This window comes from Syngnathus scovelli, chromosome 1 (genome assembly GCF_024217435.2).
Source record: "Syngnathus scovelli strain Florida chromosome 1, RoL_Ssco_1.2, whole genome shotgun sequence".
NCBI classification, from domain to species: domain Eukaryota; kingdom Metazoa; phylum Chordata; class Actinopteri; order Syngnathiformes; family Syngnathidae; genus Syngnathus; species Syngnathus scovelli.
Window position 1 is genome coordinate 13,698,115 of NC_090847.1, and position 12,528 is coordinate 13,710,642.

Here is a 12,528-nt window from a genome sequence, read left to right on the forward strand (position 1 = left end):
TACATGATACCGAAAAAGAAACTGAAGTGGTAAGACTGGAAGTAGTTGTGAACTTAATTGCATTCATCTCCATTGATAGCGCTAGTGTTGAGAATTTCCAACAGAATATGGTATGGTCCTATGCACAGATCCAAAACGAAGGGGTCAGATGTAAGCATAGGGTGGTGGGGAGGAGGGGGTGGTGCAAGAGAGAGGGAGAGAGAGAGAGAGAGAGAGAGAGAGAGAGAGAGAGAGAGAGAGAGAGAGAGAGAGGAAATAAAAAGATCAAGCCCATGAATGAGCTGCATGCACATTATGAAACAAAGAAGCCCTTTGAAGCTCTTTCAGTCAGAAGCAGTTTCATGGTGAAAGAAGAAAAAGGGTTCTCTTTAAAAAGATAAGCTTCATGCTGCACATAATGTTGGAAGTGATTACTTCCATCTAGGCACAGCCATCAAATGTGATTAAGATACATACATTTTCCTTGTTCAAGTCAGGATACTGTGCACACAAGACTCCTTGAGGGTTTATAGAATTTAGGACCGTCCTTGTGCCAGCGTGAAGTCGACACGTGGGAACGTGCAGGTGCAGCATGTAAATTATTGTGTCCTCAGAAGCAAATTGCTTGCAGAGAGTGTTGTCAACACGATTGACAGAACTACTTAAAAACAGCCACCGCAGCAACAATGATCTCAGAGTACCTTTTCAAGTATATTATGGCATGCAGCAATGCAGAGACACGGTTTTAACAAAATTTGTGAAAATGTACAGAATTTGTGAAACAGATTTTTAGTCAAATGCACTAGAGGTAATTGTAGCAATAATCTTGGGTCTCTATTGCGTAGCAACAGTCTTCAAATCTCTGTTCTGTGAATGTCTTACAGCATCAGCACAGTAGCTAAGAATTACTGCAATGCTTTTTGACATATTCATATTAATTAATAGTGGAATGTTGAGTTAGGCTGCATCAAAAGGAATGTTACACAATATTTGAACCAGCATTTACTTGATGCTTTTGTCTTGGTTTCACACAATTTTACAGCTGACAAGACAGCACTCAGTGCATTTCAATAAGTCGAGGAGAGCTATCACACAGGCTGCACACTCCTGAATACGGAATTAGTGTGGTGGATTGCGATAAGATCTCAGGCGGGCCAAGGGAAGGCCAAAATACTACTAGGAATCACTCACTCGAAACCCTTAGGCTGAGAAAGAAGGACAAAGCAGCTCCAAACTGCTATGTGTGCAGACCACGTCACGTCGTAGGTTGCTCTGGTTGTCACTACACGTACATAAAGGCTAGAGGAGTTTAAGAATGTCAAGGTATTTCCATTCATACCACACAAATGAGCTAACATTTTTTAGATGATTAGATAATTATCAGGGCACTAAGGTGGACGTAGGAGTACACCATGTAATCAAATCTGCCTAATTTAAATGAAAATCGATGTGTGATGACAACAGAGGAAGTATTAGCAGATGATGAGCAAGGGATGACTTCTCATCCCTCTTCTCCAGACAGCACCACAGATTATCAGCAGATGCATTCTTCGGTCAAGATGATGACCTTGTTAAAGCTCAGAGGAGATTGAGATTTGGGTAAGAATATATCAGAGGGACCGTTGTGACGATAATCACCCTCATGTAAGCCCTTGCACCTCTTTATAATGCTGAGAGAAACCAGCCATGTTTATATTATATTCCACAACAGCCCCCTTTCAGACCACTGTCGACAAAAACAGGATGGTCATGAAACAAAAGTGAGGGTGAAATGTGACACGCTCTAATTGTTGTAAATGCCAGAGAGATGTTTAAAGTGTCTAAACATTTACAACAGCAGCCATGGTATGGATGGAAACCTAGTTGGCCATAGTAAAACACTATGCACACAAATAAACCTGACAGTACGTAACTTGGAGGCGGCTCTAGTGGGTCAGGAAGCAAATGCACTTTGCGGGTTCTACACTAAACCATGTACTTAATTTACAAATATAGAGTAATCTAGAGTATGGTATGGCTCTATGCGCAGATCTAAAAAGAAGGGGGAGAATTTAAGCATAGGGTGGTGATGGTGGTGGTGGTGAGGGGGGGGGGGGGTCTAAGAGAGCGCAGGAGGAAAGGGAGAGAGAGAGAGAAAGAGAGGTAGACAGACAGACAAGACAGGCAGGCAGACAGAGACAAAAAGTCAGTAAGAAAAAAGAGGCAAGGCATGCATAAATAATCTAATTGGTTGTGTGTGTGTGTGCGCGTGCATGTGTGTGTGTGTGTGTGTGTGTGTGTGTGTGTGTGTGTGAGAGCGAGAGAGAGAGAGAGAGAGAGAGAGAGAGAGAGAGAGAGAGAGAGAGCGCGCAAGAGAGAGAGAGAGAGAGAGAGAGAGAGAGAGAGAGAGCGAGAGCGCGCAAGAGAGAGAGAGAGAGAGAGAGAAAATACAAGTAACAGGCTCTTGTCCATAATGATAGATTAGTGAATTATAGCAGTTGTTGAATGAAAACTAATACGATCAAACATTAATTGAACGGCAGTATGTGACCCCCCACTAATACTAACTCAGGAGCTGAGCCCTGCATGGGTGCCTCATTCAACTCTGCCAGGGCCACAAATGTGCTCCAAAAGCAGCCAAGCAACAAAGTTTCATCCGTGGAAAAAACAAAACAAAAAAAACATTGACAGAACATGACTAATGGGAGGGACCCTATCAGAACGAAATGAGCTGGGAAGGAGCGCACTTGTATTCAAGGGAGATCACAGGCTGAACCATAGTCTGCCTTTGAGCCTGCAGGACTCAGCAGCATTGTCCCGCCCCATGGCCTGTCATGGAGACTGTGAGAACAAGACTGCAAGGCTTGAATATGGAGAAAATAAAATGTTCCAAATCTAACGATGCACAACAGTTTGGACAAGTGGCTTTGCAGTGCTGGCTAGGAAAATAAGAATAAACTACCATTAGTTTCTCATTCCTCTACAAGCGTTATTGCCACAACTTAACAATTTTGGTGGCTAAATGTGATTTATTAAATTTGACTGAGACAAAGAAAAATAAAGACAATTATATCCTCTCATCAAGCAGACTAATAAGATGAAGCAAAAAAGGTCAACTTCTGGGGGTAAAAATTAATATTGATACTGCTCTACCAAGAAAAAATAAAGGTATTTTAATTCCGCTTTCAATAAAATGTTCAAAACTGTGATGGAGGTTGAATTTGTGCTGAGAAATGCCATCACAAAGCCACATAAAAGAACCAAATTGATAATAGTAATTTCCAGATATCAGAGAAAGTACAATATTTGGATATTTCTGATGCTAAACAGCATTAGCGTGAAAGCCACTCTTCAAGCATTGAGAGTACTCAGACCAAAACTACAACATTCCAATGTACACTGGAATGAAGGTCAGAGGTTGAATACTTAATCGAGGTGGCATTGAGATCGGCCAATTGACTTGCAGAAATCCACTTCATCGTGCAGTTTATCAGTGAGACATAGCCTTTATAGCCGACAGCAGCACATTGATCTACACGGGGTGACTTGAACAAGACACCCACTTTAAATGTGTATGAAGACGCTGACACAGATGAAAGTCGGTTTAATGTAGTGTGTGATGCTGCAAATTCATTCGGTGGGATAAGAAAAGGGGTCAGTACGAGAGAAGCAAAGCCAACCTTCCCAGGAAAAAAAAAAAAAAAGCTGAATATCTTTGGGTCCTAAGTATATCTCAGTGATGGATACTGCGTTATCCCAGGAATGAATACTATACAGTGATATTATCTGCTTCTTCGTTTTTCTTCATTCATGCATGGGATTGCTTTTTTTGACCTTGACCATTTCAAAAGATGCCTATTTCTGCAGTTCAGGTGTTGTGACAAACACTCCATTGGACCACAGCGATGCCAAAAACACTCTCAAAAGACTGATTACCAACTTTTGTTTGCTGTATTGAAGCACTCTATGGGACAAAATTACACAGTTACCCTCTTTAGCTTGGGAAAAGTGTAAAGATGCACAGAGATGTTTTGTCGTAAAATTCTGTCACATTAAATGTAGATTGACAGTGAATTTGTAGAGCACAATGGTAGCAATTTTCACATTGTTGCCTGCACAACACAAAAAAACTGGGCAAACTACAGTATCATTGAGTGTGCTTTTCAGAAAAATCTCACAGGACCCGATATTGGTAGTCCAAGGGTGGCTGAGCAGCCAAGAGCTATTCTTGGACTTGCTTGCACATTCTTTCACTACTAAACACTGGACTTTCTCCTACAATTTAAGTAAGAAAAAAATAAAATTAAAAAAAAAGTAAAAAAACATACCAGAGTTGGGAATGTCTCTGGCACTTTTTAATGATCCCTGCTAAATTTTACACATGGAACCAGGAACACAAAAAAAAAAAATCACAAATACAATATAAATATAATGAGAGAGAATAAATCAGGGATACTGTGCCAAAGATGCTCTTAGAACAACTTTCTGTGAAAGATAATACAACCGCAGGCCGGGCGAGTTTTAGAGCGCTTTATATTGTGGAAAAAGGACAAAGGAAATTATTGCAAATGATCATTGTAATGTGCACATTTGCTTGGTGATTTTCCAGGCATGAACAATTCAGGACATTGCGCTGGAGAGACCTTGGAAGTAGGGAAGACTCTTTAAAAATGCAAATTGCTTTTACAGCAGACAGGGATGTTGATGATTACGGCTTTACCAAAACAATGTCAACTTAATTTGTGACTCCAAGATGGACTTTTCATTTGTCTCACTATGTATATCCCTTTTTTTTTTACAGTGTCTGAGCTTTCCTCCAGGGTCCTTGTGAACACAGTTAAATTAAACTTAATTTCTGTTTTTCATCAATTGCCAAGGCGTTTACCAACATCTAAAATCCGGGGGAAATTCTGTTTTGTTCATATATAAGCCGCACTGGACTATAAGCCGTAGGTGTTTTAGTGTTTAACTAAGAGAACATTGAATTGAATTGAATTGAATTGAATTGAATTGAATTGAATTGAATATGCACGAATCATACAATATCCTAAAACTCCTGAAAAATCCATACATAAGCCGCACTGCACTACAAGCCACAGGGTTTAAAGCTTGTGCAAAAAGTAGCGGCTTATAGTCCAGAAAATACGACAGGTGATGAAAGGTTTTCTCTCATTCTGCATAAGGCGTCTGTTTGGATAAAACTGTGCAATTCTTCTTTACCAGCTTTAATGTAACATATTCAACCCATGCAGGGAATTGGGCAATTCATTGTTGTTGTGTCTGCATTTTCTGATTTCTTTAAATGGAACGCCAGCATTTTCTCATAAATTTGCACATGGAAGCATTCATTATTTTTTATAAAACATTGAGAACATGATATATCTATGGTATATATAATCATATTTCAATGTACGATTATAATTCTGTACGGAAATGCACTGCAGCCATACAGCAATTGAGAGATCAGTAGTAAAAGTGATGTTGAAAGGTTTGCAATGGCGGGGAGAATTACCAGTTTGCTTTAGGGTTAAAAAAAAAAAAAAAAAAAAAAAAAACCTGGAAAAAGCCAAGGTAGCATACCCTGTTAAGCACAGTGGGATGCAGCGGGATGCTTATTCACTAATGGGTTGCTGATGAGTATTCTTTATAGGTTAGTGTCTGCTGCACAGGACAGCTTATTTTATGAATCACAAAAAGACACTAATGTTCACTAAAAGTAATTAATTTTACAGAGTCCATGGGGGAATCAGTATCCAAGCTTTACTACTTTTACCTAACTCACCATTAAAAAACATGATGTGAACGATAGCCTTTGGAATAGATGTGACTGAGGATATTCAGTAACTGCCGAGAGTTTGACTTTACTGCAATGATTTGTCAAGAAAATTCCTATTTTGATTGTTTGTTCGTTTATGCAAATCATCATTTTCTAAGGCCCGCAAAAACAAATCATGCAAGTCAACCAAAACTTTATATTGTTGTCTGTAATAATGTTGAGCTATTCCTTTTCTTTTGTTACAGAAACTTGAAAAATAATTGACAAATATGCTTGACTTCCGATTTCAAAGCCAGTCGGTTTGCTGTGTATATGATGAGGCAATTTAACGTTTATTTGGTTTCACAGACTTAACAGCACTCTGAGGGAAATTGCAACTACAATGTGGCACACACCTGGTGCAACAACAGGCCCTTATTAAGACAAAGAAGAAGTCCAATTAGACAAAAAATATTTAACTGTAGGACTGAACAAGGATCATTCTCACCTTGACCAGCTCGTAATGTTGGATCCCATTGATTCCGACATCGGGGTCAAATGCAGAGGGCACCGGGTACCGGGTGTTAATGGCAGTGTTCTCTGGGATTGAGATGTTTATGACCGTGGACTGGAAAAGGGGGGCGTTGTCATTGACGTCCTCAATCAGGAAGCGGATCTTGACCAGTCGGAAGATCTCGTCAGGCAAGACAGCCACCTCTATTTCATAATAGCAGCGTTTCTCTGCGAAAACCCCGGAGCAAAGCTTCTCCCTGTCGATTCGGTGATTGGTTGTAAAGATCTCCCCCGTGTTGGCCTCCACCCTCACCAAAGGCACGTCCCCTGTCTTGTAGACAGGCTTGAACTGCAGGGGTGAGGACAACCTGATGTTTGGGTCCAAGTTGAGGTCGAGATCCCTGCGCAGGTTCCCAATGCGGACGTTCTCCGGCTGCTCCTCTTTCACTGTGTAGTCTCTCTCCTGGGCCCGGCATATGAAGACCGTGGAGGTGAGGAAGACCACCAGCACATAAGTCTGACTTGCTAAGTTCATACTCAATGGTGGATGGAGCTTCACTTCCACAGAAGCAATTCTGTCTCGAGAGAGTGCAACAAAAACACAAAGGGGGAAAAGACAGATAACGTCAATGCCGGAATGTACATTTTGTTCAAATCCTGCTGCAGTGGTGACCTATTCATCTAAGCAAGTTATGAACACCCATCCCTCCAATGTCCTTGCAAGCAAATTAAAGGTAATTTTACAACATTAACCTTTGCTAACGTCTATGGGGCAAGAGAAGACAAAGGTTAACATTTCACATTCTATCAATCTATGTACGCAAATTTAATGAAACGTGTCATTTTTTGGGTTTAAACATTATGCGAACTAGTGGCAGTAAAATAGTTTGCATTGACAGATTGTGCACATAAGACCTTCCATTCACGTCAAATGTGTGTGAATCAATGCAGTGCATAACTACAGCACATAACTGAGCATCAGCTGAGCAGGAGAAGGCGTTACGCATTGATGCTTGCATGCATGCACACACGCATCACTGTGAGTTGTAACACTTGACAGCCGCTATTAATAGACAGCCTAATTTGCTTCCAACGTAAACAATTGAGCTCCCGAGTATTTTGTGAACGACCATGTGCAGTGGAACGAGACAGACAGCTATTTGGAATTAGAGTGAGGATTTTTCAGATACATTTTTGAAATATAATTCACACCATATATTCCCCTGATGTGTTGTGTTTTTTTTTTTTTTTAATAGAAATGAAATGCATTTGGTTTTAACATTGCAATGAATTGTCCATTTATTAGGCTGACAATCAATATGCTGGTGCAGTTACTAGGAAACGGATGGACGGTGGACAACATTCATTTGAATGACGACGGTATGTAGGAGATTAAAGGTCAATTATCCTTTTTATTTATTTATTTATTTATTTAAGATGAGCAAATCTTTCAAAATTGTGCATTACTGTCCCGTTCTAGCACTTCTTTTTTTTTTTAGCAGATTCAAATGGTCCGGAAGAGTTGTCATAACATGAATGTGACTCAACAGCAGCCCATCGTTGAGGTCATGTTCATTTTTCATTTTATGTTTAAAAACCCTTATTTCTAAAACAAATGTGTTTCTATGACATTGAACCAATTTTGTTGCTCTGTACGTGCAATGGTAATTGAATTCAGTTAAGTCCAATTTAAAACACAAAAAAATAAGTGGAAAATAAAGGTAGACTGCAGCTAAATAGCCACTTTTTGTAATGTGATTCTTTCAACCAGTTATTAAACTTAGTATTTTGCAAATATTACGTGTCACTGAATGATTTGACAGTGAGATTAATTGTGTTTAAGTGTTTACTAAAAGAAACATTGTATTGACGATGAGTCTAAATTAGTCAATTATTATCAGCACCCAATGAGAATTTTACAGTGCAACATATTTGCACTATGAATTGAGAATGCTGTTTTTTATCATTCAATTCACTGTACCTCTTTGGGTACAGGAATAAAAAAATGCTGAATGAATTTCCCAGCTATTTTACAAGATTAAAAAAATAACCTGTAGGAAACGGCATGCATGAACACCTAAATTGCACTACAGGGGTCCTCTTCCTTGGCAAAGCAATCCCACTCACTGAAGCCCTCAACCCACTGACAAATGGGAATTGATTAAAAATAAGAATTTAATTTAGCCATTTTTTAATGGCATTAATTGCAAGGAGTTTCTTTTCATTCGTGTTATAAAGCAGTCACACGAGACTCATTATAGAACAGTTAGACGAGAAGACAGCTGACATTGATCAGTGTGAGGATTACTTATATTGTATGAATAGCACAAGTAGTACTGTGCTGCTGCATCAAAATATGGATGGGTTACACATCCCATCAGCAAGGGTGGAACACTTTGAAGTGTGTCATATCAGATGGTGAATCACTTTACTCTGATGATCGCAAAGCACTCCAAGGTGCATGATGAATTTTGAATTTAAATGAAAAGTGATTCACCACTGTGAAAATGAAATAAAGCAGGAAGGATCAAATAATCATTTATATTGTGTATTCCTCATAACATGACAATAGTTTTCTAAACGTATGATAGGGTGGATGTGTGTGTATCTGTATTTGAGTCTAAGTAACTTGGCAACGTTAATGTAGGCTGAGAATAATATTTTATTAGAACTCAAAACACTTCCACAGAGCGGACACTAGACTATCAATTCCAATTGAGATTTGCAGACATGTAAAATTCTGATAAATATATTGACTTTTTTTTTTTTTTTTTGTCTAATGGCGATAACACCTTACACAATGAAATGGTACGGGAAAAAAAAAAACAGTATGTATAACAAAAGACTGGTCATGGTTTTTTTTTTTTTTTTAATCACTTAGAAATGGTATGAAGCACCATTACATTTGACTAGGAGGTCATTCTAATACTGTACTTTACCCCTCATTTAATGTACCTTAGCAATTGTTTATCTTGGTATGATGCAGTGCAGTTCTTCACCAATTCAAACTCGAGCCGCAGAAATACAATCAAATAACAATATCATCTTACTTGAATCCTTTGTTTCCAGAACAATACGCCAACATTAGTGTTTTTCACTACACACAATTATCCTGTCTCTTCTGTTTTGTCCACGGGGGCAGGGACCAAGCCAACCAAGAGGATGAGCTGGTAAAATATAAGTGTCACACTGTGTGTCTCCTTTGCTTACATTTTAATAGTCTACAGAAATGCTATTTTAAGGTCCAGACGGCTGGTTGGATTCAGTCAGTGAACCCAAGCTTCCCTCTTGGGAGACAACTTGAAGAGTAGTAGGCCTGCACTGGATCACTTTTCATGACGGCATGACGGGCAAGTCTTCCTGCTGTTTGGATTTACTGGCTGAGCGGAAGGCCAAATATACTGTACGATCGCTGTTCACCCCAAAAGAGATCTTAAACAATCAAGTGTGTTCATAGCCTAACGACCCAAAAACAATGATATTTCTTTATCAGAGCAAAGTTCTTTATCATCATTACGGAAATGGGATTTCTAAAAGACTTGTCTTGGGGTCAACAAATTGAACAACTCTAAAGATCGCCAACAGCCTGATGAAACAGCTCCAATCCCCCCCCCCAAACAATTACAGATAGCCGACACAATTTTCCCTAAGTACCTAAGGAATAACATATGCTCTCCCTGCAGAAATTACGACAATCGCGACATTAGATAGTCCTCCTGGAAATGGGCAGAGTACCGTAAAACAGTTGTTTAACCTTGACAAAGTTGAATACAGGCCAAGAACTTCCGAGTTCACTTCAGAGTTCACTATAATCGAAATGTATTTGTTTAGCAAAAAACAAAACCATTCAAATAAAATATTTTGCAGTTTGCATTTTAGATTACCAGCCACAGTGGCTTTTCCTGGCAGTTGTAGTGATTGAGAAAACATAAGTTCTGTAGTTTATATGAATCCATGTTCTTACCCTCTGCATTCGCTACATGACAAATTGATACGGCGGTAATATTGGGACTCAAGAGGACAGTCAATGTTCATCCATCACTGCTGACAGAAGTAAAGTTTCTCACTGTATGACTGTCATTTATAACAATAATGATGATGTTAACAAATCACAAGAGATGTCAGTTTAGTACCAAAAAAAAATTCACTTTTAACAACTTTGTGAAACCTTGCCAAATGTTATGGACAACATATGCTTAAACAAAGTAAGCAGACTTCAAAATAAATTACAATTGTTGAAGGGAAAGTAAAGCACCATCTTTGCTTGGGTCGGTCATACAAATATTTCAGTGGCTTATGTAGTATACACTCAACAGCCAGTTTTTTTTAGGTATACATGCAAAATAAATGACGTAACATTTTTTTTTTACCATCATATACGCATGCTTATTTTTTAAGTGTAATTGTAGCAGTAGTATGACATTTATAATTGCATTGCATCCTATTGAGAATTTTTTTGACAGCGCTTGTATTGAACGTCATTTTATTGTGTGGTTTGTGTCATGTATACTATTTAATGAGTGAACGTAGAAGAGGAAAGACTTTTAAAGTAAGCTCTACGACATGTTAGAGAACACACAACCCACCCAAGCCATGAATTAGTCTAATGACACCTTTTCATGCATTGGCTTTCTTAGTATTTCAAATTGGTGATAATGTTGCACCTGATGCTTTCGAGTTGATTGCTGTGGTGGGAGCTTTAAAATAAACTGTACTGCAACTATCAAAAAAATCGCACCAACCCATGTTGCAATATTATTTCAGCCAAATTTAAAAATGTGTCTGAATATAATACCATAGTGAGGTATTAAACCCCCTACATTTCAGTCATCTGAAAGCATGATCGTACTGTCGAAATTTTTATGAGACCCAAACAAGCCTTGGTGGTGATGACAGACACATCACGACGACTTGTCTCCTAAGAGCAAAATGGAAATTGGTCTGGAACAAACGGATTGCCCCCCCCCCCCCCCCCGAGGTCACAGAGTAGACTGTGACAGCTCCACACGGCTGGACCCGGATGGCGCTTGTTGCCGCGCACCCACGCAACGTGCTTTGCAGCCAAGATGCAGAGAGCGGCGCGCGCTAGAAAGTCGAAGCACTTTCAAAAATTGGAGCATCAATTAATTATGATATTACTATAATATGTATATTTTTCCACTTGTAAATCGCTGTACATCGAGTGCACACACGGGGAAAGCCAGATTTATCCTTTGCTCAGCGAGGATCGGGACGCAAATTACGGACTCACTATCGCCTTAATATATGTCCACTTTGAATCGGTGCGCTATGGCGCATTTTTGGTTGGAATTTGAATGTCGAGTGAGCTCGGCGATTGTTTAAACAGACACATAATGTCAAACAAATTACCACCTTCTCACTAAAGCTATTAAAAAGCAAAATGTCTTACCTTTTTCGCTTGGCTGGGCTGAAAAATCAGTTAGTGCTGCCTCCGCGTAAAGGCATCACTGATTTTCAAAAAGGAAAATATAAAAATAATAAATAAAGTGCCATGTATTGAGCTGAAGTGAAGATTAGACGAGGGCAATAATCCTCGTGAAGAAGAAAAAACAATGCCAAGAGAATAAAACAAATATCCACTACAAAAACTTATCCATGCGCAAAAATCGGTTGTCCACGAGAGCTGGAGGAAATAAACACGCACATAACTTTGTTTGTAAATGGAATGCCAGTACAATTCCTCTTCAGGTGTCCAAGCTTCGTTTTTCTCACTGTATCTAATTAAGTCAAAATCGAATGCGCTAAAATGTGCGTCAAAAACTTCCATCCAAAAATGCACTTCTTGGTGAACACTTACAGACACTCAATTTTACAATCTTGAGCAAACAAACAAACAAAAAATCCCAAATAAGAGGGATGCACAGTTTGCATCGCTTGCCCGCCCCCCTCCCTCCCTCCTCCAGATGGATCAAACTGAGGCTCGGTGCAGCACACTTGCCGGAGCAGGGATAGACGCTTCGCCGAGGCGGTGCGCTAAACTGGAAACGTCTCGGTAGTATTGGGTGAACTCTCCGTGTGCGCCCACCTCTCTCCCTCACCCGCTCTCCCCGCTGCTGACATCACGGAAGGAGGAGGAGCCGGCAGAAAACTCCAGCGCTGTAGTCCTGTTAAAGCCGCACTGCGCTGGTGAGAAACTCACACTGGCTTGAGAGGAGACGAGAGGAGTGCAAACTGGATGCGCGACGCTACTCCTCCTCAAATCCCACTGAAAGCGAGAGGGCGGCAATGTTCACTTGTATTTTCATCTTCCCAAAGTCATTTTGGATCACTGGCGCCTCTAC

General features: G+C 39.8%; 1 protein-coding gene across 3 annotated transcripts in view; it reads right to left on the reverse strand.

Moving 5' to 3' along the window:
- pcdh11 (protocadherin 11) overlaps positions 1 to 12,276 on the reverse strand; it is a 138,163-nt gene extending 125,887 nt beyond the window's left edge. For 2 of the 3 annotated variants that reach the window (XM_049739771.2, XM_049739764.2), the window contains exons 1-2: positions 11,637 to 12,276; positions 6,222 to 6,801 (exon numbers count right to left, since the gene is read on the reverse strand). In XM_049739771.2, coding sequence (XP_049595728.1) covers positions 6,222 to 6,761 — 540 coding nt within the window. In that variant the 5' untranslated portion in view covers positions 6,762 to 6,801; positions 11,637 to 12,276. The remainder of the gene's footprint in view (positions 1 to 6,221; positions 6,802 to 11,636) is intronic. The other variant, XM_049739781.2, reaches the window with a different exon arrangement.
- Between the last annotated feature and the right edge of the window lie 252 nt (positions 12,277 to 12,528).